The sequence below is a fragment of the Cnephaeus nilssonii genome, assembly GCF_951640355.1.
Source record: "Cnephaeus nilssonii genome assembly, chromosome: 23".
NCBI classification, from domain to species: domain Eukaryota; kingdom Metazoa; phylum Chordata; class Mammalia; order Chiroptera; family Vespertilionidae; genus Cnephaeus; species Cnephaeus nilssonii.
In genome coordinates this window covers 16,946,052-16,971,384 of record NC_137094.1, presented here as the reverse complement: position 1 = coordinate 16,971,384, position 25,333 = coordinate 16,946,052, and the positions used below count along the sequence as shown (strand labels likewise).

The following is a 25,333-nucleotide window of genomic DNA, read 5'->3' as shown; positions in this document are numbered from 1 at the left end:
GCTGAGACCTTAGGGCATCTGCTTCTGGATGAAGTTGCTGACTCCAGAGCAGTGACCTTCCCATACCGGTATCTGTTTCATCCTAAAGGGATTGTCCTATATAATAAAAGCCTAATGTGCTAAGTGTCTGATTGTCCGGTCGGCCATTCAACAAATCAAAGTGTAATATGCTAATGATATGCTAAGGCTGCTCAACCACTCGTTATGATGTGCACCGACCACCAGGGGGAAGATGCTCCAGCCGGCAGGTCAGCTTACTGCTGCGGTCCGACAGATAAGGACTGAGCGAGATGGGCCGGACACGCTCTGGAGCCCTCCCGCGGTCCCTCTCTGGCTGGCCAACTTCCTGCATCCCTTCCTGGCCTCGATTGTGCACCAGTGGGGTCCCTCAGCCTGGCCTGTGCCCTCTTGAAATCTGGGACCCCTTGGGGATGGCAGAGAGCCAGTTTCGGCCCGATCCTGCAGGCCAGGCCGAGGGACCCCACTGGTGCACGAATTCGTGCACTGGGCCTCTAGTCTATTAATATTAAGCTCAAAGAAAAACTGGAGGTTAAAAGAAGGAAACAGGGTGGGTGTCCCTAACCTCCTAAATGAGTATTGCTCCATGCTCTCTGAATCATTTTCGATCAATAACATAGATGGTTATGAATTGATCCATCCTTGCGCCGGTTGTAATTATATTGCCCCTTGTTCGGTCTGTTGAACATGACTCTCCTGGCTTCTCCATATGGCCTCAATGGATTCTACCTGAATAAAAAAATCCAGAACTCATTTAGCCACTCCAGGCACGATATTACAAACAAGTGCTAATTACGAAACGACGTGTGTTCTGTTATGTAACCGGCATAATTTTACAGCAGGAAGTGTAGTGTTCCTTGGCATTTTTTAAAACTATGTATTGTGTGTTGTGGTTGATGTTGTGTATTGAGGGGGGAGCTAGGCGACTGTCTCCCGACTCTGTCGTCCCAGGGACCTCCTTGCGAGCTGTAATTTACAGGCACGGGGACAATGGCTTTGTCACAGCCTGTCCCCATCGCACGTCTCGAAGCCTTTTGTTTTCCTCAGTGCTTGGTACCTGAAGAGAGATTTTTTTTTCTCTGCCCATCCCTGCCCGTGATCCCGGATAGTTCCTCTGGCAACAGTCACATGACTTCAGTCAAGATCGAAAGATGCTTTTGAAACTCATATAATGGGCTGACGTGTGAAAGTCCTTTGGGGGAAATATAAGCGTGGGAATCGGGGTTATTTTTCTCAAGTGTGCCGGCGAAGCGGAGAGAAGAATAGGTTGGGAACGCTGAGATTGTAACCGAGGGTGACATGACCCGGCGTTCGCATTTACATCTCTGCTTCCTTTGTGGTCCTTGGTTTTCTCGTTCCGCAAAAAGTGTGATGGTGCGTTTCTCCTTATCAGCAAACGTCAGGTACGGAGGGGCAAGCTTTCGGAGTCTCTAGATTAACGGTTCCCAGGACAGAGCTGTTAAGATGATTCTTTTTTTTTTTTTTTCCTTTAACTTTTTAAAAATATATTTCTTTATTGATTTCAGAGAGGAAGGGAGAAGGAGAGAGAGATAGAAACATCAAGGATGAGAGAGAATCATGGATCCGCTGCCTCCTGCACACCCCCTACTGGGGATCGAGCCTGCAACCCAGGCATGTGCCCTGACCGGGAATCGAACCTGGGACCCTTCAGTCTGCAGGCTGATGCTCTATCCACTGAGCCAAGCCGGCTAGGGCTAAGATGATTCTTCATGAGAGAATTCTTTGGTCAAATAATTGTGGGATATCTATACTAATAAAAGGGTAATATGCTAATTAGACCGGGTCGACCGGTCCTCCTTCCTTACAGAGGCCAAGGCAGGGGCGGTTAGGGGCGATCAGGTCAGCAGGCAAGAGGGGTTAGGGGCTATCAGGCTGGCAGGCAGAGGTGGTTAGGGGCTAACAGGCAGGCAGGCAAGTGAGCGGTTAGGAGCCAGCGGTCCCAGATTGTGTGAGGGATCCCAGATTGGAGAGGGTGCAGGCCAGGCTGAGGGACAACCCCACCCCCACCCCCATGCACGAATTTCGTGCACCGGGCCTCTAGTAATGTATAATGTGTCTTCTTTTTTGGAGTTCACCCCAAAAAATGCATTAGTATTTTTTAGGTTCTGAGAAGTTCTGTAGTTAGAATATATATTTGAGAGAGAGAGAGAGAGAGAAGCATTGATTTGCTATTCCACTCATTTATGCATTCATTGGTTGATTCCTGTATGTGCCATGACTGGAATCGAACCTGCAACACTCCAACTAACTGAGCTTCCTGGCCAGAGTAAGAATATCTTTTTTTCTGTCTTTTTTAATATTTCTTAACCCAGCACTTCTGAGCATATCTGACAATAAACTCCCCATCCTTTTTTTTTATTTTAATTTTTTTTTGCAGGCAACCTCAATTGCAGCAGCTTAGAATGCGCCTTGGAGATGTGTGCGCTAGATTAAGAATTCCCAGAGGTTTGGATGTTATGAACAAGTGAAATTAAATAATAGATTAGGGGACTGTCGTTGAGCCGCTAACTTTATTTTGCCAAATAAAGACATTAAAAAAAACACACTGTAATCTGATATTTACTGTAATTTATTAAAAGGAAGGACATTTTATTACCGAAAAAAATATTTAGGAGAGGCAATGCAAAATAAAAACTTTAAAGAAGAAGATATATTTAGCTTCATAAAGAAAAGTCAGTATATCATTTTTCATTTTCCTGCTCCATTTGAACGGGTGAGAATTTCACCAGGTGACACGAGCCATTGTTTTTGCCTGTGGAATTGTCCTTCCTCTTCCATGAGGTATCTGAGCCCCCACTTTTCTATAAGGAGAATTCATTCAGTGTGATCTGTTTGGGGGTGCTGTGGGGCTCACTGTGCTCCCTCGTCAAAGGGGTGGGGGTATGACTAGGGCTGAGCCAGCTGAGCCCATCATCCCCTGATCACAATCTTCGGATGTCAGCTCCCACCTTTAGTACTGTGTGGAGAGGAATTCTTTAAAGAGGAGCAGTTTGGAAAGATCACTGTGTCTGCCCGGCCGGCGTGGCTCCGTGGTTGAGCATCAACCTATGAACCAGGAGGACACGGTTCAATTCCCTGTCAGGGCCCATGCCCTGTTGTGAGCCCAATTCCCAGTAGGGGGTGTGTAGGAGGCAGCCGATCCATGATTCTCTCTCATCGTGGATGTTTCTATTCCTTTCTCTCTTTCCCTTCCTCTCTGAAATCAATAAAATATATTTTTTAAGAAAACAGAAGATGACTAATGAAGGAAGGAAGGGAGGGAGGGGGGTGAGGGAGAGAGGGTGGGAGGGAGGAACACAGTGGCTGCTATGTGTACCACGGCTTTAGGAGAGAGAGTGGGAGCGAGGAGACCCAGGAAGAGGCTCAGGGTATGTTCCAGGGGAGAGGTGCTGAGATGAGGTTCGTGCGGAGGAGATGAGAATGAGTCAGGTTTTGAGCTTCTACTGTCAGCCAATGGGACTGGATGATGGAGCAGCAAGGACAAGAGGGCGATCTAGGAGACTCTACATTTGCATTTTCACAACAGGATGGGAGGTGTGGAGTCTGCTGAGGGGTGTGTGTGTGTGTGCATGCACATTTTTAATAAATTACTAACTTTTGGAAAACTAGACCAACTTAAAATCAACGTCTTCCAATGCTCATGGGGAGAGGAGGAACAGACACCTGCTGATAGCATCTCACGCACCTGCTGGCTCAACAGACCAGGGCTGACGTCAAAGACGAAAGGAACCTTTCTGAGCCTCACAGTGGATCCCGTGTCGCCATTGCCCTGAGAGAGGAGCCGTAAAACACCACATCTAGCTCATTCTCTCTCTCTCTCTCTCTCTCTCTCTCTCTCTCTCTCTCTCTCTCTCTCTCTTTCTAACTATACATTTATTGATGTCAGAGGGGAAGGGAGAGGGAGAGAGAGAGAGGAACATCCATGATGAGAGAGAATCACGGATCGGCTGCCTCCTGCACGCCCCACACTGGGGATGGAGCCCACAGCCCGGGCATGTGCCCTGACCTGGAATCGAACCCTGACCTCCTGGTTCATAGGTGGACGCTCAACCCCTGAGCCACGCCGGCCGGGCTAGCTCATTCTCTTAAAAAATTGCCAAGCATCAGGGAGGCAGGGGCAGCCGAAGAAGCGTGATGTTTCCGCTCAGCGTCCCAGTTGAGTCGGATGCTCTTGGGCACACGTGGCAGCTGCGTGTGGTGTCGCGTGGCGTTTGAGGCAGCCTTGGGGGTGGGGGGAGAAGCCACAGAACCCGCCCCAGCCCAGCAGCAGGCCCCAGCATTGTGCCTCTCGCTTTCTCCTCGGGCCGCAGCCACCCCCTCTCCAAAGGTGAGACCCCCGACGGGACCGGGAAGGAGGTGAGGCCGAGGCAGTGTTATTTCGGCAGCTGCTGTTCACATCCCACCTGATGCCCGGGCACAGCTGTTTCTGGAAGCCCCTCTGCGCCTCGACGCTGTCCCATCGGGGGCGGGCGGGCACGGTCTGTCAGCACGAGCGCGTGATCCCCTTCGGGTGGAATTATTCAATTGAGCGGTAAATGGATCCGCACGCTGGGAGACCTGGTGGTGAGTAAGACCTTGGGGTGCGAGGTAATGGAATAATCACGGGGTTGGTTCTCGTGCAGATGCGGCAGCATTCATCTGCGAGGCTTGAGCATGAACCTTCTCCTTTCGCACACACCGCGGCTCCCGGCCAGCCTGCTCCAGGGCCGCCCCAGGCTCTGGCAGGTCGTGCGAACTCATTGCCAAGGGGTTTGACTTGCCGCCAAAATGGCCTTAAAGCACCATCCAAACCCCATTGTAGCCCCCCTCTTCCCCCCCTTTTTTTAAAGGAATAAGCTAGCTTAGGGGGTTCTGTGTAAAAGTAATGAAAATAATGAGGTGGGTTTTTGAAACTTGGCACTGAAAACGGGCATTAGCACCTGGGCCTGAAGCGGAAAGGACTGGGCGCAATCTGTTTTGCTAGATTGTTGTTCTCTGCGACCTGGGGACTTGGTGCTGGCGGGCAGACGTGGATTGCAGCCACCGCACAGTGCATCCTGCTCTAGTTTCCGCTTTTACATCCCCTCAGGTGGAAACCTCACCTTCAGCCCGACTGAGCCACCTCCACTAATCTTAGCCCTTTGATCTCCCTCTGCCCCCCTCTCTCTCTCTCTCTCTCTCTCTTTTAAAAAAATATATTTGTATTGATTTCAGAGAGGAAGGGAGAGGGAGAGAGAGATGGAAACATTGATGATGAGAGAATCATAGATCGGCTGCCTCCTGCATGCCCCCTACTGGGATCGAGCCCACAACCCCAGCATGTGCCCTTGACCGGAATCGAACCCGGGACCCTTTAGTCTGCAGGCCGACGCTCTATCCACTGAGCCACACCAGCTAGGGCTCCCTCTTCCACCTCATCCTCCAACAGAGCAACAGATTTCTCCCACCTGCCCATGCTGGTCCACCCCCTTGCCTGGGACACTCCATTTCCCTCTCTCCACGGATCTAATTCCCAGTTTCTTTACAAGACAGATCAAGTCCTGTACCCTCGGAAGCTCTCCTTGGCCGTCCCAGCGCATCCTGGGTCATAGTTGGATGGCACTCGACTGTAGTGGCCATTTTATGACAGATCTTGTTAAGAATGTGTCCTACCTCACTACCCAGGCCGTCAGCCCCTCCAAGACAAGACTGTCGCTGTGTCTTTTTCCTGGCCCCATCCTTGATTACCCGTCCCAAAGCATCTGGACCCTCAACTCAGCTAACCATGCCCGTCTATGTTCCCACTGGCCTCCACCTCCTCTGCCCGCATCTCACTTGACTTTTCAGCATCTTTTGGCCGAAACATGTTCTGTGGTTGCGTTTGTGGTGCCGTGTGCTCCTGGACCTCCTCCATCGCTTCCTCCTCCCTGGCTCAGAACCCAAGATGGAAGTGACGCTAGAGGCACCGCGCAGTATCCTGTGCTCTCCTTGTCTACGCTCTGACTGCGCGTCATCGCCAGCTGTGTAGCAGGCATGATTTTGCAACAGAAAGCTTTTCTGGATGTACACGTTGTATTTACTTCTCAAAACCTTCTCCTACTGTGCATAACCCATGGACACAGACCATAGGGTGGTGAAGGCCTGGAGGTGGGAGGTGGGGGGTTGAGGGCAGGCTAGAAGAGGTCAGTGGGAGGAAAAGGGACATATGTAATACTTTCAACAACAAAGATTTTAAAAAAGAATCACTGGAAAAAAATAAATAAAAATAAGAACTTCCTCCTCACAGACACCCGAGACACACTGTTGATTCAAGAAGAGAATCTCACGGTCAAAGGGAAGCTTATCATCATATCGCCCCTCACCTAGAAGTCCCTCTCACAGGATTCTTTGGATGTGTTTGTCAGCATCACTTAATATCACAAACAATGTCATCTACGCCAAATGGCGAGGGCCTCCCTCCCTCCCTGTAATGGAGGGGCCTCCTTGCTTGTCTGGTCCGCGGTTGGAAACGTGGTGGCTGCCCATCCAGAGCTTCCTGTTCCAGAGGGAGAAGCAGACACTACACAAATAACTGCTCATTTAATTATTTACACATCTCTGAGTGCCACGGGGAAGTTAAACATGCATAGTGTATGAAGGATACAGCGTGCCAGCATCCATCCAGCGCTGCCCATGGAGGATGGATGCCGACATCCGGGCATCCAGCTTAAAGATGTGCTGAATAGACAGCTGGGGGGATTGGGTTGCATTTCCTCTGCGGGGTGTGTCATCCCATTGCGCCTGCGATCACCTCCAGAAAGGGGGTTCCCTAGCGGTTAATTATACTTATAGTATTGATGTGGTTGATGACCTAGTAGACATTTGGGCATTGGGATAGGCGTTCCTCTGCAGCCGCTCTATCAGGGAACCGAGTTCCCTGGTAGACATGGTCCCTGTGATAAGAATGTCCTTGTTATGAACAAGGAGCCTCCGGTCAAGGAACAGCTGTTAAATTGCCCATCTTCGTACACGCGCTCTCGCTCTCTCTCTGGCTCTCCAGGCACAGATAACGGAAAAGGACAACCTCCCTTCCCACAGCGTTGGGCGGAGTGACTTTGAGGGACACAGACTGTGCAAAGCTCCCTGCCACAACCCCAGGAGCCTGGGCGCTCCGAGCGGTTAAGAAAGAGCGTGAATGTGGGATTCGATTGTGGGTTCGCATCTCAGCTTCCTAGCTGTGCGGCTTTAGGTGAATGACTGCACTTCTCTGTTTTCGTTCAGGCTAGGGCGGCCCTTCTGTTTTAATTCCCCGTGTACAGCATAAGAACCGTGACTTGCTTCCTCTGTATTCAAAGGAATGATCCAGAGTTGCCTCTTATGATAAAACCAGAGGCCCAATGCACGAAGATTCGTACAAGAATGGGCCTTCCTTCCCCTGGCTGCCGGCACCACCTTCGCTCCTGCTGGAGCCGCCATTTTGCTCTGGCCCAGAGCCGCCTTTCCGCCTTCCCACACTGCCCAGAGGCCCGGAGCGGCTGGGACAGTGCCTGTGTATGCAAATTAATATGCCATCTTTGTTGGGTTAATTTGCATACTCACTCCTGATTGGCTGGTGGGTGTCGTGGAGATATAGTCAATTTGCATCTTACTCTTTTATTAGTGTTGATATTATGATCCACTCTGAGGGGGAAAGGGTTACTTGATAGGGTTGATTGTGTCTCCTTGAGGGTCTAGCCCTATGATTATATCATGGACTCTATATATAAATAGCCACGGTCCGTAACGACCAAAGGCTTGACCTAACACCAAAAGTCAGTGGCTTGATCCCCAGCTGGGGGCGTGCAGGAGGCAGCCGATCCATGATTCTCTCTTATCATGGATGTTTCTCTCTCCCCTCTCTCTTTCTCTCTGAAATCAATTTAAAAAATGTAAAAGAAGCATGTTAAAAAAAAATAGATTAAAACTTTCTGTGCTATGGAAGGCCATGTCAAGAGAAGGAGAAGATAAGCCACAGACTTGGAGAACACATTTTCAAAAGACACGTCTGATAAAGGACTGTTACCCAAAATACACAGAGAATTCTTAAAACTCGACAAGAAGAAAACAAACAACCTGATGAAAAAGGAGCCAGGGACCTCACCACACACAGCGCCAAGGGAGATGGACAGATGGCAAAGAAGCATCAGGAAAGATGCTCCCCATCATCTGTCATCGGAGAAATGCCAAAGAAAGCAACGAGGTACCACCGCGCACCTGTCGGCATGGTCCCCATCCGGACGCCGACACCACCAAATGCCAGTGAGGATGTGCCGCTGGCAGGGATGCCAAGTGGCCCAGCCGCTGTGGAAAGCTGTTTGGTGGCTTTTCACACAACTCAACCGACTCTGGCCCTACCATCCAATCATCATGCTCCTTGGCATTTGCCCAGAGCAGTTCAAAACAGTCCGCGCGGGAACCTGCGCGTGAATGTTGATCGCAGCTATATTCAGAATTGCCAAACTGGGAAGCTACCGAGATGTCCTTCGGCTGAGTCAGCCTGGGCTTAGTCACCAGGAGCGGGGTGGTTTATAAACAACTGGGATGGATGTGTCACAGTTCTGCAGGTCGGAAGGCTGGAATCCAGGTGCCCCTTGGGTGCTGGGAGGGACCCCCTGCCAGGCTGCTGACTTCTTGTTTGTACCCTCACATGGACTAGGAGGCTTGGGGAGTTCTCGGACCTCTTCTTATATTTCCTTTTCGCCCTTAACTTTATTTATATAGATAGATTTATTTATATATGTTAGATATATAGATATATAGATGTAGATGTGTATCTACAGATAGATGGATGGATGGATAGATAGATAGATAGATAGATAGATAGATAGATAGATAGATAGATAGATATAGATATCAGAGAGGAAGGGAGAGGGAGAAAGAAGCATCAATGATGGGAGAGAATCATGGATGGGCTGCCTCCTGCACGCCCCCTGCTGGGGATCAAGCCTGCAACCCAGGCATGTGCCCTGACCGGGAATTGAACCATGACCTCCAGGTTCATAGTTCAACGCTCTACCACTGAGCCACGCCAGCTGAGCCTCACCCTTAACTTTTATTGAGTTCTGGCTATGACCAGGACATGAATACCTAAAACTAGGCTAGGAAGGAAAGTTTCCCATTTCTTGAATTATGTAATTCCGAATTAGGCTTCTTTGTATTTTTTTTTTTTTTATGCTCAGCACACACACAAAAAAAGAAAACTTTAAAAAACTTTCTCTAAAAGCATTTTTAAATCCCTTTTCACAGTGTGACAAAAAAAGTAGTCCTGTTTGGAACAGTTGGCTTTCTTCAACAGCATGGACATCTTCCGGGGGCTGCTCACATGGGCTCCCCAAATGGATGTGCAAACGAGGAAATGGAGCGGGGTGCCTGGATCGTGCATAAGGTTGGGGTACCAAGAAGTCTGCCTTCGTCAGGGTCACTTCAGACATATATGAAACCTTGGTTCCCCTTCTCTTTCGTCAAGGGAAGACCTTAGGCTCTAAGGTTGCACATCACACTTGACAATCCTCTTGCTCTCTGACGTGGTTTTCCTTCCCTTTTTCAGAGCTTCCTTGAGGAGCTAAGTAAATCCATCTTCTCAAAATGCATTCAGCCCTGGTCAGGTTCGATTCTGGTGAAGGGCACATGCCTGGGTTATGGGCTCAATCCCCAGTAGGGGGCGTGCAGGAGGCAGCTGATCAGTGATTCTCTTTCATCATGGATGTTTCTCTCTCCCTCTCCCTTCCTCTCTGAAATCAATAAAAATAAATTTAAAAAAATATATGCCACTCAGCCCTCGCTGGTTTGGCTTAGTGGATAGAGCATCGGCCTGTGGACTGAAGGGTCCTGGGTTTGATTCCGGTCAAGGGCACATGCCCGGGTTGCGGGCTTAATCTCCCCAGTGTGGGGTGTGCAGGAGGCAGCCGATCCATGATGTTTCTTTCATCATTGATGTTTCTCTCTGTCTCTCCCTCCCCCTTCTCTCTCTCTGAAATCACTAAAAATATCAAAATGCATTTAAATCAAGGGCAGCTGTGAAAGGAACAATGAAAAAAGAAGAACTCCTGACACTTGGAGTTATTTTTAAAATGCAAGCTTGTTGAATTCGATGGTAGGTATGAGTGTACTTGGAACTTTTAGGACATTATCGCCAAGTTGGATCATCAAGTTAATTTTGAAATTAGTTTTGAGCTCTTTTGCAGCTAGAATTACTCAGCTCTGGTTAATGTATGTAACTCACTTGTCAGATTTCAGGTGGGCAGGCTGCCCATCAGCCAGTCTACAAGAGAGGCAGAAATGGGATTTCAGTTCACACGAAATTTCATTCACGCAGCCCCGATGCAGCCTATCATGGATGCACAACTATTTCCATTCATATTTTTGGTATTTTATGTAGCAAGTAGAGGCCCAATGCACGAAGATTCGTGCAAGAATGGGCCTTCCTTCCCCTGGCTGTTGGCACCGCCTTCGCTCCAGCCCAGAGCCGCCTTTCTGCCTTCCCATGATGCCCAGAGGCCTGGATTGGCTGGGGCAGTGCAGAATGCCTGCGTCATCGCCATGGTAACAATGCAAGCATCCTGCCCCTGGCCACTCGGTGCCTACGTATGCAAATTAAACCGCCAGCTTTGTTGGATTGATTTGCATACTCCTGATTGGCTGGTGGGCATCACAAAGGTACGGTCAATTTGCATATTTCTCTTTTATTAGTGTAGATGAGAAAACCAACTTTTAATAGTAATAAAAATCCCAGGTACATCACTCCTCTTTAACTCCCATTTCTGCTCATGTTTTCTTTTTCTAAAAATATATTTTTATTGATTTCAGAGAGGAAGGGAGAAGGAGAGAGGGATAGAAACCTCAATGATGAGAGAGAATCACTGATCGGCTGCCTCCTGCACGTCCCACACTGGGGATGGAGCCTGCGACCGGGGCATGTGCCCTGAACGGGAATCGAACCATGACCTCCTGGGTCATAGGTCGATGCTCAACCACTGAGCCACGCCGGCTGGGCTCTGCTCATACTTTCACCATTCATTTGATTCACGATGCCACTGGCCTGGGAAACCTCGAGTCCTCATTTAGTTCTCCCACTCACCAAAGTCCTGAAGCAAGTCTCCGATTTAGTGTTAATTCACTTGTACACGGAACTGGTCCAGAGCCTTATCCTCTCCATCCTGGATCGCAGCCCGTAGCAATGTTGACCCCCGGCTTTCTTTCTGCCTGGTCTGAGGCACGCCACATGCACGGCCAGTCCAATTCCTTGAACTCGCTTTGATAAGGTCGTCTTCTGCTCAAATACAATGTGTCTCTTCCTCTGACCGATGTATGGAAAAATAATCCAGATTCTTTAGCCTAGAGTTCAAGACCTGCTGGCTGCAGTATGGACACGTACTAGTTCCATGTTCCTGTTATTCCCAGCGCCCAGTGTACAGAAAGTGTGCAGTGGATGGTTTTTTCCGACTGTTCTCCACCTTTGAACTCTGACACATGCCCCTTCAGCAACTACATTTCTGTCTGGTTCATAGATCAAAATGTACCTCAAACCTAACATTTTCTGCAGATCCTCCGTCATCTCTTCTGTATACTAGTGTGAGTGCCAGAAGTTAAGAATTCTTAATATATAGAGACAAATGTTTACATATATTTGTGTTTTTCTTTTTTCTAGGGTCAGACATTGTTCAGTGGTTAATAAAGAACCTAACAATAGAAGATCCAGGTAAATAAATCATTTTCCCACTCATTGAATTATTTTTGTGCTTTTAAGAAATATGTTTTTAATCTGACAAGCAAGCAAACCTGAAAGATTTATAATTACACTTCACTAGGATGGCAGCCTTTATGCAAATGCAATGTTAGTCAACATATATTCATCTAAAATTTATTTAGTCTATGTTTACCGTTTTTTTTTTACATATTTGATATTCCATTTTATAAAACTTGGTTTGGGTGGCGTGGCGATGGTTAGCATGGAGGGACTGTGTGCATGTTCACGAACTATTGAACATGGAATTTTATAGCCAGTGATCATGAGGTCATGACATTTCTCTTCGTGAGACACATAATAGTGAATCTCATTCATTCATAGTTGCCGTCACTCCATTTTGGCACGTGGTTATTTTCCGTCATGCCCACATGATCCTTTTTAATGCTCTTATTTAAATCGCGCATCCATTCACTGTGGTGGACACTGTGTCTATGCTGCAGCACTAATCTGCTTTCCAGGGTCTGGGAACAGATCTGCATCGCCTGGGACACATTCCTAGGTATGTGAGGAATACTTAATGACTTTTATTTATTTATATTTATTTTTTAAACTTTTTTACAGAGAGGAAGGGAGAGGGAGAGAGAGTTAGAAACATCAGATGAGAGAGAAACATCGATCAGCTGCCTCCTGCACACTCCCTACTGGGCATGTGCCTGCAACCAAGGTACATGCCCTTGACCGGAATCGAACCTGGGACCCTTGAGTTCGCAGGCCAACGCTCTAGCCACTGAGCCAAACCGGTTAGGGCCTTAATGACTTTTAAAGAGTTTCTTGTAAGAGCCTTCCCATGTGGCAAACAGCTCGTGTTGCTGAAATGAAAATAAGATGTATTTGTTTACAAACGATGCTGAGAAAACAAACAAATGAAAAAAAAACCCAAAATTGGGATTATAGTGACTGAGATGGTCATGGCAGAGAAAGATGGAAATACACTAACTCCTGACCCCATCTTCCCCTTGATCAGAACAGAATTCTGCTCGGCTTCGCTCCGACCTCTTATTCCACCTTAGAATGCTCTGGAAAGAACTGTACGTGGGGATGCAAACATTTTATTTTTATTTGTTTTGAGCTAACTTTATAAAAGCCGTGTCATCATAAAGTATAGCTCTCATTCTAAATGCCTGCGTGCCTCCCCTGTTCCTTTGGTACACGAGCTTTGAAAATACTTATCCTAGCACAGTGGTCGGCAAACTGTGGCTCGCGAGCCACATGCGGCTCTTTGGCCCCTTGAGTGTGGCTCTTCCACAAATACCACGGCCTGGGCGAGTCTATTTTGAAGAAGTGGCGTTAGAAGAAGTTTACATTTAAAAAATTTGGCTCTAAAAAAGAAATTTCAATCGTTGTACTGTTGATATTTGGCTCTGTTGACTCATGAGTTTGCCGACCCCTCCCCTAGCCGGTTAGTCGATAGAGCGTCAGCCAATGGATTGAAAGGTCCCAGGTTCGATTTTGGTCAAGGGCATGTACCTTCATTGCAGGCTCCTCCCTGGCCTGGGCCCTGGTGGGGCACGAGCAGGAGGCAACCAATCGATGTGCTTCTCTCACATCGATGTTTCTCTCCGTCCTTCCCTCTCTCTTCCACTCTCTCTAAAAATCAGTGGAAAATATCCTCGGGTGAGGATTAAAAAACACACACATGTTATCTGCAAGCTATCATGTCCACATGAAGTAAACAAAAATGCCCCTTTATTAGTTCCTGTTCCAGGGCTAGTGAACCGTTCTGTGAAAACTTTCAGGGTTTCTAAGGAATCCTTTAACACTCCGATGACAACGTGCAAGAAATCCCAGATTGCAGCCATCACACACACGCGCTGACAAGATTGATTAGTGTGACCTAGTTCCAGATAATAGGTATTACCCACGCACTCATCTTGCGAACGAGCATTTCCCGTTGTAAGTAATGCCTAAAGGGGAAACAGCCAATCAATTCCTCATGTCTTTGGGCACCTGCTCCTACCTCACCTTCCCGCTGGGGCGGCCAGAGCTTTGGTTATGTGCACAGGAAATATTACGTGTCGTCCCATTATTTTCCTGTGAGATGAGCATGAGCCAACGTTTTCTTTCTGTGCTAATTTCTGTGCCTTATTAGGCCCTCCTCAGAAGAGAGAACTAGCGCACTGGGTGGCTCAGTGGTTGAGCATCGACCTATGAACCAGGAGGTCATGGTTTGATTACTGGTCAGAGCACGTGCCCATGTTGCGGGCTCGATCCCCAGTAGGGGGCCCACAGTAGGCAGCCAGCCGATCCATGATTCTCTCTCATTACTGATGTTTCTCTCTCTTTCTCTCTCCCTCTCCCTTCCTCTCTGAAGTCAATAAAAACATTTTTTTTTAAAGAAAGAAAGAAAATAGAGGGACTTTCTTGCGGGCTTTTCTCTGTCTCTGGCTTGGTTAGTGTGCCTGGCACGTAATGGGTGCTCAGTCAATATGATTGAATTGAATACACTCAGCGAAGAACATATTAACATAAAATGGGTTGCATCTTTTCTGTTTCATTGAACGTTTTATAAGGTACATTCCCACATTCATGGCTCAAGGTCTGGATACAGGCCTGACCTCTGGGAAAAATCCTGTGTCTCGCCAGCACGGCCAAGGGGGAGCCTGAGTGGGGGCGGTGAAGAAGTTAGAAAAGACAGACAAGAGAATGAAAGCTGGGTCTGGGTGGGACACTGTCCTCTCTGATGGAGAGCTAGCGACAGTGCCAAGGACTACAAGCCGTGTCTTTATTTTATAGCAGATGCCACGATGCAAAGGAAGGGCGTGGTCAAGATGTGACAACATTCTCGTGGGTTTCCATCCTACTCAGCTACATGCACCTGAACTCTATCACGCCCACGTCACTCAGGCACGAGGGGGCCACGTGTTCGGACCATAGGTCCAAGCTCACAACCACAGCTGTTGGCTACCATTGTGCTGGGAGGGCTCTGCCCTCCACGCTGGGACTTGCACGTGGCCACGAGAGGACTGTGCCCTCTCCTCAGTCCGAGGCTTGAACCTGTCCAAACGCTGTGGCCGCTCTCCACATCCTTCCTGGGTTCCCATGACCCTCGGGACACAGAAAGGGTTTCGCTGTGGAACAGAAGCTGACACTTCTCAGGGTGACCCGTCCGTAGGTTTCCGGTAATTCGTTTTTCTCGGAGTAAAGGCAGTGATGGATGCTAATCAACGGCAGGGAAAATGCTCTCAGTGTTCTGAAACAGCCTAAGAAAGTTGCTTTTATTCTGTGGGAAAAAGAAGAGTTGATGAACAAATAGAAGCTCCTGTTAGAGACAGAAGGTGATATAGTGGTGGAAATAAGAGCACCCTGGATACCCAGCAAAGCACAGCAAGGACATAGCAAAAGTCTCACAAAGAGATAAATAAATTCATCGGCTGGACATGTCTCTCGAGGCCTAAAATAATAGCCTAGGAAGTGAAGTAACACCTTGAGGTGATGCTTTTTTTTTTTTCTTTTTTCCTGGGAGAGTTCCAGACATTTTAAAGCCATTAAAAAGCACCCAGACACCCTGCAGACACCCTCTCTTGTGGAACAGGACTCAAAGGCAGGGCACTGGCTTCCAGCTTAGAAAGGGAGCAGCTGCAGACACTGATTTTCTGACAGTTCAGGGCAAGTGGGTAGGTCAGTTTTTGGGGAATCACAGGTGCCTGTTGGCGAGCGGTAAGAGATAGGACAAAGATGGTGGAGTTTTTTCTTTTTAAATTTCTTTATTGATTAAGGTATCACATATTTGTCCTCATCCCCCATTCCCATCCCAAACCCCTCCCCACGCATGCCCCCACACCCCTGTTGTCCTTAACCGCGGGTTAGGCTTATATGCATGCACACAAGTCCTTTGGTTGATCTCTCCCCCTTACCCCCACCCTCCCCTACCTTCCCTCTGAGCTTTGACAGTCTGATCAATGCTTCCCTGTCTCTGGGTCTGTTTTTGTTCATCAGTTCATGTTGTTCATCATTTCCCCTAGATGCGTGAGATCATGTGATACAAGAAATACACTTATACAAACCGAAAACGAGACAAGCAATAATGGTTAGGCTGAGAGGCGAATGAATCAATCTGTAGTGAGTTTCTTTCTGGGCCAACAGTTCTTTTGAGTCCTAATTTCAATGTCAAACAGTTCCTTATGTGTACATGCCGGCAATGATATTTCAGTTCTGGATGGTGGACAGATGGTGGTAATGCAGGTCGATGGCGGAGGTTTGGATCACACCAAACCCTGCCTCGCTCTTCTGAGCTATTTCCACTCAGCCAGGTGTGCAATGGAAGAAGAATGTCTTGTCTTTCCACAGTAGGTACATTTACCTGGCCTGGCCTTTTTATAAACCCAAACCCTAAGTGTTATTCATGGCTTCCCAGCTCTCCACGGTGCTCCCACATTTGATAAATTTGCCTAATTTACCAGCAGATGTGCAATGGCAGCCTAATAAATTTCTGGCCACTGATGCAGTACCATAAACAGGAATAAACAATTGAAAGCATGAAAGACTTTTTAATCCATTAACCTGACTTGCTTTTTTTTAAAAAAAAATATTTTTATGGAGTTCATATTTCTGGAACTGCTGTGAGAATCCTTAGGTTAAAGAACCATTTTAGCTACTTGTCTAAGAAACAGAAATATATCTATACATAAATTGCGTATAAACATACACAAACATAAAGAAATCTCACTCTTTTGTATTTTCTATATACTTATACACTTGTTAGAATAAAAAACGTATTTTGCACAGGTTCGTATTGCCCAGACTTCACGTTAGCAAACTTATGTCATCCGTGCACACATACAGTGATAGCTCTATTAATCAAATTTGATTAATCCTTTGCTGGAAGCAGTTGTTGGCTGCTGTAGACCGAGTATGACAGTTACAGTATTATGTTCTGTTTTCCAGCCTGTTGGGAAAATACAATGTTTTCATTGTCAAATAAGCCTCTTCCTTGTTCATATCTAGAATACTGTATAAATAAAATACCTTATATCGTAAAAGCTAGAGCAGTTTGGACACTCATAAGACTGTAGGCTAACTTAGTGCAGCATAAATGGTTTAACATTCCCTGTGAGAATCACCGTTAATGATCCATTAGAACAATCACTGATAGTATTTGATATTTATGCTATAAGCCAGGGGGTGATGCAAGTGGGAACACTTTTAAAAGTTTAAAGTGCTGCCCAGCTGGTGTGGCTCAGTGGTTGAGCATCAACCTATGAACCAGGAGGTCACGGTTCGATTCCCAGTCAGGGCACGTGCCCCAGTTGCAGGCTTAATCCCCAGTAGGGGGTGTGCAGGAGGCAGCTGATCAATGGTTCTGTCTCATCATTGATGTTTCTGTCTCTCTCTCCCTCTCCCTTCCTCTCTGAAATCAGTAAAAATAGATTTAAAACAAACAAACAAACAAACAAAGAAATGAAATAAAAGTCTAAAGTGCTATATAAATGCAAATAGAATTGTTTGTGGATGTGTGGATCAACATGAACATGCCCCGTCTATAAAATGAAGGAGTCAGATTCTGTGATTTCAGAATATTCTTTCCGTTTCAGTATCCCATAACTTGGTGCTGTGTTTTTGTCATCACGGGGTGGGGTTCACCACTGCACAGTCACTACCAGCAACCAGAGGTGTCTTAGTTCCTCCTGGGAAAGAGCTGAACGAAGAAGAAAAAGAACAAGGTCTTTGGGTGCAAGAATGTGCTCAAAAGGAACCATGACGAAGTGCCTCTCTCACACCTTGATGTTTCTCTCTCTGTCTCTCCCCCTCCCTTCCAATCAGAGGAAAAATGACCCTGGGTGAGGATTCACAACAACAAAAGGGAACATGACCAAGCCCTCCTCTTCTGTAAATCCGTAATTTTAAAAAGATTTTCATGCATTTTTGTTTGTTTTCGTGCAACAGTGGAGGCCCTCCATTTGGGGACGCTGATGGCTGCCCACGGCTACTTCTTCCCGATCTCAGATCACGTCCTCACCCTCAAGGATGACGGCACCTTTTACCGGTTTCAAGTAAGTTTAATGAAGATATTCTTTAACAGTGAAACAGGCATCTTATTTTGTTTGTTAATTGTTTTGACAGAAGATTTGAAAATTGTAACTTGTTTGACTTAGGCTAGTTAGTAACAGTCGGTTAAATTTAAGACATAAGAATATGAAACAAAGAAAGATGGCTTGTGCTTAGTTTAGATGGTTTGTGAAAGCTAAATTCTCCGATGACTAAAGCTATCTATATATATAAAAGCCTAAGCAACCGAACGACCGAAGGACCGGTTGCTATGATGCGCACTGACCACCAGGGGGCAGATGCTCAATCCAGGAGCTGCCCCCTGGTGGTCAGTGCACTCCCACAGCCAACATCTCCCTTTTGGCCAACCTCCCATGGTCCCTCCCCCCGGCCGGCTGGCCCCGATCGGCTCCGATCACCAGCCAGGCCGAAGAACCCTGCCTGTGCACGAATTCGTGCACCAGGCCTCTAGTATTACATATAAAATGGTAACAATTTTAATGGCCATCCACATTTAAAATAGGATCTCAATATTTATAAATCTAATAATCATCAAATCTTAAAACAAAGATTTTAAAAAACAGAAAAGACAGAAAAGCCAGGAAAAGCTGAATCCCTACTATAGTATCTACCAAGATATTGGTCAGTCCAGGTGTTCACTTCCATGTCGGGGGTCGGCTCCAGGAAGCAGAAGGTTCTATATTACATTGAGCTGAAATTCAGCTCCATGGAAGGATTTTAAAAACCATGAATTAAAATGGAAAACTTGTCATATCATGTTTACAATTGTTCCCCTGGACAATTGAGATTCGAGCCATCATTACACATCTGAAAAGAAGCTTCAGGGCATGAGTTTGAGGCAAACAGAACCCTTCATTTCATTGGCATGCAACAGTATGTAAATCTGTCTCAATTTTTCGTACATTTTTAATCATGTCATTTTGTATTAATGTAAACTTGCAGTTGTCCAATTTTCATCTCTTCGCTAATTGGAATTGACATCTGACATCATTTTCCCGGTCTCTTTTGTATTTCAGAGAGGAAGGGAGAGGGAGACAGAGGTAGAAACATCAATGATGAGAGAGAATCATTGATCAGCTGCCCACAACCTGGGCATATGCCCTGACCAGGAATCGAACCATGACCTCCTGGTTCATAGGTCGGCACTCAACCACTGAGCCAAGCCAGCCGGGCTCTTCCCGGTCTCCTTTATGACTTTCACTACATTAAAAATGTGCCAAAGATTATTAAGAAATGGCTGGACAGTTTTGGATTGGTTTTTTATCATAGCTAAAGAAGCCAACACTCACACATTAAAATGCCCTAACGTCTATGCAGACTGGAAAAGCGTATTTTTTAAAATTCTAGCAAGCTACAAGGGTTTGCTGTTTATTAAATTGCCTTTTACTATAAATAAAAATTTTTTTCTAGGAAAAAATCTTGCAGTATTAGTGAAGAATGCTGCTTTTATGACATTTCCACATAATATTAGAGAATACAATAGTTTCATTCTTTTATTTTCACATTCAGGAAATTCTTACTAAATGATAAAAGAACAAAGAAAAATTGTAAGAATGCAGCAAGAAGACCTTGTGGTTTGAAAGAAATAAAAGAATATATCTGAACAATCTAGCTAGAATAGGTACTTTAAAAGTTGAATAGATATTGTATGCGTACACACACACACACACACACACACACACACACACACCCCTCCCAAAATAAAGAGACGATCCGAAGGGGATAATGAACTCCAAGAGAAGTGTCTCAAAACCCAGCAGCCCACATGAAAGCAAGATTTTCATTACTTTGTCCCCCAATGGTGTCCCCAGAATCTTTGCCCACTTGCATTTCTAAGAAATTAAATCCGCAAAAGGCATCCCCCACAAGAGTCAAGTGGGATTCGGATGAGGAGGGGCCCGTGTAAAGCCTTCCTAGCCTCTATGTCTGATGGTTCAACCTTTTCCCCCTAAATTTCCGCAGCCCCTTGGTTCTCACGTGTACAAAACTCGTTATTAGCAGCTATCTCTAGAATACTGCAGCAATTGCCAAGGAGCAGAGAGGAAATCAGAAAACCCGGGGAGTCCTGAACAGCTCAGGATGCTCTCCCCCAAAACAAACAGTTCTCCCCATCACTCCCCTCCTGGGGATGCCTCTTCTAGAAGGTAGAATTACCGTCTAGGCAATCAGAGATTGCACACATGTGCTGGTTACGCATGGGTAGATAATATAATCCTACATCATAAAAGCCTAATATGCTAAGTGTTCGACCATTCGACCAGTTGCTATGATGTGCACTGACCACCAGGGGACAGACGCTCCAACCAGTAGGTTAGCTTGCTGCTGGGGTCCGGCCTATTGGGACTGGGCGAGATGGGCTAGACATGCCCTGGAGCCCTCCCACAGTCCCTCCCCGACTCCATTCGTGCACTGGTGGGGTTCCTCGGCCTGGCCTGTGCCTTCTCGTAATCCGGGACCCCTCAGGGGATATCAGAGAGCCGATTTCTGCCTGATCCCCGCAGGCCAGGCCAAGGGACCCCACTGGTGCACAAATCCGTGCACCGGGCCTCTAGTTGACTAATAAATAAGACCACAAGGCCAATGTCTGTAGTCACTGTTCCATTGGGTCTTGGGGTCACCATCATCCGAGAAGACAGAGTTCGATAGACAGGTGGTCATTGATTTTCCTCATGATCTGGAGCCAAGCATGTCCAGCTAGCAGAGCTAGAAAAGCCCTTTTAGGAAATATAAAGCGTTGACCATGACAATAGGGTCCTTCAGATCAGACATCGTCTTGGTAGTTTCGTCAGTTTGTTTCTAGAACTTCACAGAATCAGACTTCTGTCTGTTGTCAATCATATCAATCAAGTAAGATATTATAAGTTAAAGACATGATCTCTGGTTGGTGCCGTTTAAAAATTTAGAGCAATACATGTCTATATGAAGAGATGTTTTTTAAAGTGGGGGGTGGGGGAGGACACGTTTTCATGCGGTTGGATACAGTGAAGAGCTGTAATATATATTGAATAAAACCAAGGCCAATGATGGCCAGGCTGCGGGGAGAGAGTTTGACTCAAGGTTGAGCTTGGGATCGACCCATGGCCATGTTGAGGTACATGAGTCATAGAAAACAATTGGTTATATTTAAACACGTTTTATCCCAAGTCATGCTGTCACCCTCTGCTTTCCGTCTTGGTGGACTCAAACGTTGTATGTCAGTCAACATAAAATTGCAGCCCATGTGGGATATCTTGGGGGCGGGATCATTGCTCAGCAAAGCACATGTAGAAGAAAAACCTTCCGTCGCCTCTCTGGATCATAAACAGATCTTCACTGAACTATTCTAGAATCTCGAGAATTGCTAAATATAAACACAGCTCATAAGCCAGTCACTCTGGTCATTATTTCCGTGTCTGACCTGGGTTCCGCTTCTTTTCATCCCACAGACGCCCTACTTTTGGCCATCCAATTGCTGGGAGCCGGAAAACACGGACTACGGTCAGTGCAATATCCCATTGTCTGCGGGGCAGCCCGTGTGGCTGCGTGAACGTGTGCTTGCATGTTCATGGCTTTTGTGACGGAGAAAAGAACACGGCCATTCTCGGGATGGGGCTCGTGTTTCTAACACAGGATTGTCGAATGGCTGTGTTTTTTGGAAAGTTCTACCAAACCCGGTGGCAACTCTTTCCGTGGAATAGTGTCCGCTGAGGCTGTTAAAGAAAAATAGATTTTCTTCTGAAGAGGTTAAAGACCGATAAACAAGCTTTAAAGAAAGACTATTATTATTTTTCCATCGCACATTGGTCTACTAAAAAGAGTTATTACAAAGGGGCTCAGAGGGTCAGCGTTCTTGCTCCCCTCTCCCACCAGGCTGTGGGAGTCGTGGTAAGTCCATTGACTTTCTGAGGCTTCATTTTTCTCACTATTTTTTAAAAATATGTTTTTACTAGAGGCCCGGTGCACGGATGCGTGCACATTGAAAGGAAATTAATTAGAAGGGTTCTGGCAGGGCAGGATTGGGTGAGATGGACCACACATGCCCTGGAGCTAACCTCCTGCAGTCACTCCCCAGCCGGCCACACTTGGGGCGGCGCTGGGGCTCAAAGGGCATCTGCAGAGTGACCAGGGTCCCTCCGGCAGGTGGGATCCCATGGCCTGGCCTGCGGGAATTGGGCTGAAACCGGCAGTCTGACATCCCCCGAGGGGTTCCGGAGTGCAAGAGGGCACTCTGCAAAGTGGCTGTCACTCGGCAGCTCTTGCATTGAGCATCTGCCCCCTGGTGGTCATTGTGCCTCATAGCTACCGGTCGGATGGTTGGATGGTGGACGGTCACTTAGGCTTTTATATATATATATAGATTGACTTCAGAGAGGAAGGGAGAGGGAGAGAGAGAGATAGAAACATCAATGATGAGAGAGAACCATGGATCGCTGCCTCCTGCACACCCCACACTGGGGATTGAGCCCACAACCCGGGCATGTGCCCTGACCGGGAATCGAACCGTGACCTCCTGGTTCAAAGGTCGATGCTCAACCACTGGGCCACGCGGGCCGGGCTGATTGCACTGTTTCTCTGGCTGTTAAGTAGACCGAATGTGCTGTGCCATTGTATTTCCGTCATTGTCATGGAACAAGTTCTGGCAGGCCGTACATCCTGTGACGACCTGGGCCGTGTTTTCGTGTGAAGTTTTGAGGTTGTCGGGTTCTCGTTAAAGAAGCTTCTGGTTAAGCCAGCAAATGTTTTTCTGAGCCTGCGGAGTCTCCTGCTGCTGCTTTCTGGTTTCTCTGTAACGCTTTGGCCAGCTCCCAGCTGTTGTAATAAAAGTCACGGTGATAACACATTGTGCTCACAGGTCACTGTGCTATTTGCCGGGTTCCAGTATTGTACCTCCAGCTGATGCCCTGGACGGGGGAGCAAAAGGCAGAGCTTGCAAAGCCTTCCCAAAGATCCTTCTGTTTTAAAATATATATTCTTATTGATTTCAGGGAGGAAAGGAGAGGGAGAAAGAGAGGGAGAGAGAACTAGAAACATCAGTGATGAGAGGGAATCATGGATCGGCTGCCTCCTGCACGCCCCGCGCTGGGGTGGAGCCCGCAACCGGGGCATGTGCCCTGACCGGGAATCGAACCGTGACCTCCTGGATCCTAGGTTGACGCTCAACCCACTGACCCACCCCGGCCGGGCCATCTTTCTGTTTTAAATGTATTTTACCAGCTGGACAACAGTGTCTCTGCTTAGGTTGCAGGAGGATCTATGATTTCTCGGCCCAACTTGTGGAGAGCAGCTACAGAGCTTGGACAGGTTCAAGCCTGGGACTAACGAGAGGGCACAGTCCCCTCATGGCCACGTGCAAGTCCCAGCGTGGAGGGCAGAGCCCTCCCTGCACAATTGTAGCCAGAGGCTGTAGTTGTCGGCTTGAACCTATGGTCCAAACACGTGGCCCCACGTGCCTGAGTGACGTGGGCGTGATAGAGTTTAGGTGCATGTAATTCAGTAGGATCGAAACCCACGAGAATGTTGTAACCATGCCCTTCCTTTGCCTCGTAGCATCTGGCTATAAAATAAAGAGATGGCTTGTAGTCCGTGGCACTGTCGCTAGCTCTCCATCAGAGAAGCTCTCCATCAGAGAGGACAGTGTCCCACCGTGACCCATCTTTTATTCTCTCATCTGTCTTTTCTCAATCCTTCACCGAACCTGGCTGAGCTGGCGTGGCACAGAAGGCGCCCTGGGGCTGAGTATGCCATGGCCGTGCCGGCTCGCCACGCCAACTGACTCTCTCAACTCTCAGTTCGAACCACCGGATGAGATACCTGGTAGCTAGAACATGCCAAGAGGGACTTGTGGCAATGGAATCACCAGGGTGCTTTTTTAGCCGTTGCTGGATACACTTTAGAGATGACTAAATCCTGTTCAGGAGCCGGGGCAGTACCCTGGGAGGGCCGCCCGTCCCAGGCACAGGTCCACCAGCTGAATAAGTGCCACAGCCTCTTTCCAGAGTGTCCCGCAAAGCCTTGGCGTGAACTCTGTAGACACGTGCGTGGGGATCCTGGCCTCCACCTAGCCTGGCTGCCCCTAGGACTGCTGTGGTGAGCCAAGCACAGAGGACTCTCCCCCTGAGCCCTGAGGTCTGGACAGCAGGACCGTGACAGGTGTCAAACAGACACTAGAAAACCAGTAGCCCAGGACTCAAAGCCCCCGCTGACACTTTCCCTGAGTCAGTGTATTTCCTACCCGCCATGAGCAAGCCTGTCAGCGTCCTTCAACCATTCTGTCCATGTCCTTGGACATCTACGTATGCAAAGCATCGTGCCCAGGCAATCACAGCAGGAGCAGAGGGGAGCGAGAGGCCAAAAGCCCGTGGTCGGCAAACGGCGGCTCGCAAGCCACCTGCGGCTCTTGGGCCCCGTGAGTGTGGCTCTTCCACAAAATACCACGGCCTGGGCGAGTCTGTGTTGAAGAAGTGGCGTTAGAAGAAGTTTAAGTTTAAAAAAATGTGGCTCTCAACAGAAATGTCAATCGTCGTGCTATTGATATTTGGCTCTGTGGACTCATGAGTTTGCCGACCACTGGGCCGCTAAGCCACACGGAAGAAGTCAGAACCGTACGATGTCACTCCTGCGTGGGGTATAAAATTGACAGCAACAAATGAACAAACAAGGCAAACAGAATCAGAGACTCAGACATCATTATGGTGGTTACCAGAGGGGAGGGGGTGGTGAGGGAGGAGGTATAGGGGTAAAGGGGGTCCCATATACGGTGATGGGAGGTGACTTACCTTGGCGTGGTAAACACACAGTGCCATTCCCAGGTGGTGTGTTCTAGAATGGCACACTTGAAACCTATATAATCAATGTCGCTTTTTATCTATTCATTCATTTACTGTTGAAAGTATGACAGGTGTCCCCTTGGTGTGTGTGTGTGTTTTCCCCATTTGACCCCCCTCCACCCTCCACCCTGCACCCACCCCTCCCAGGCCTTCACCACTCGATGGTCTGTGTCCACACATGCATATAAGTTCCTAGGTTAACCGCTCCCTGTCCCCCACCCCCCCACCCCCGACTTCCCTCTGAAATCCGTCGGTCTGTTCCGTGCGTCCCTGTCTCTGGATCTGTTTTGTCCATCGGTTCATTTTGTTCCTTAGCTTCCACCGGTGAGGGAGGTCCTGCGATACTTATCTGTCTCTGACTGGCTTACTTCGCTTGGCATGACGCTGTGCAGGTCCCTCCATGCGGTCACATGTCCTTTTGGCCCTGAAGGAACCGTTTTGTAATCAGTCCCGACAGAAGAGCTGACCATCTGTCCCCTGCGCCTACATTTGCATGATGCGCTGTGTTGCCAGAAAGGCTTTACGTTGAGCGTTTCCTTCATGTTCACAGCCACCCTGTGAAATCTGAAAAACAAACAAACAAACAAAAAAAACAACGTTAAAATTCTCATTTCTCAGGACCCTGGCTCAGCGAGGGCCGATGCCTTTAGCTTACCTAACCAGGAGCAGGCATCCGCTCACTGATTGGAGAATGATTCCTCCCCTGTTCGTCTGTGGGAACTCTGACTTTTACCCGTTGTACCTTTTTCTTGGGTTTGTG

At 47.6% G+C, this 25,333-nt stretch overlaps 1 protein-coding gene across 1 annotated transcript in view; it reads left to right on the top strand.

Moving 5' to 3' along the window:
* The window catches only part of RGS7 (regulator of G protein signaling 7), a 132,422-nt gene that overhangs the window by 70,720 nt on the left and 36,369 nt on the right, over window positions 1-25,333 (top strand). Inside the window, exons 4-6 of the mRNA XM_079763825.1 lie at window positions 11,663-11,713; window positions 17,645-17,751; window positions 21,193-21,244. Coding sequence (XP_079619951.1) covers window positions 11,663-11,713; window positions 17,645-17,751; window positions 21,193-21,244 — 210 coding nt within the window. The remainder of the gene's footprint in view (window positions 1-11,662; window positions 11,714-17,644; window positions 17,752-21,192; window positions 21,245-25,333) is intronic.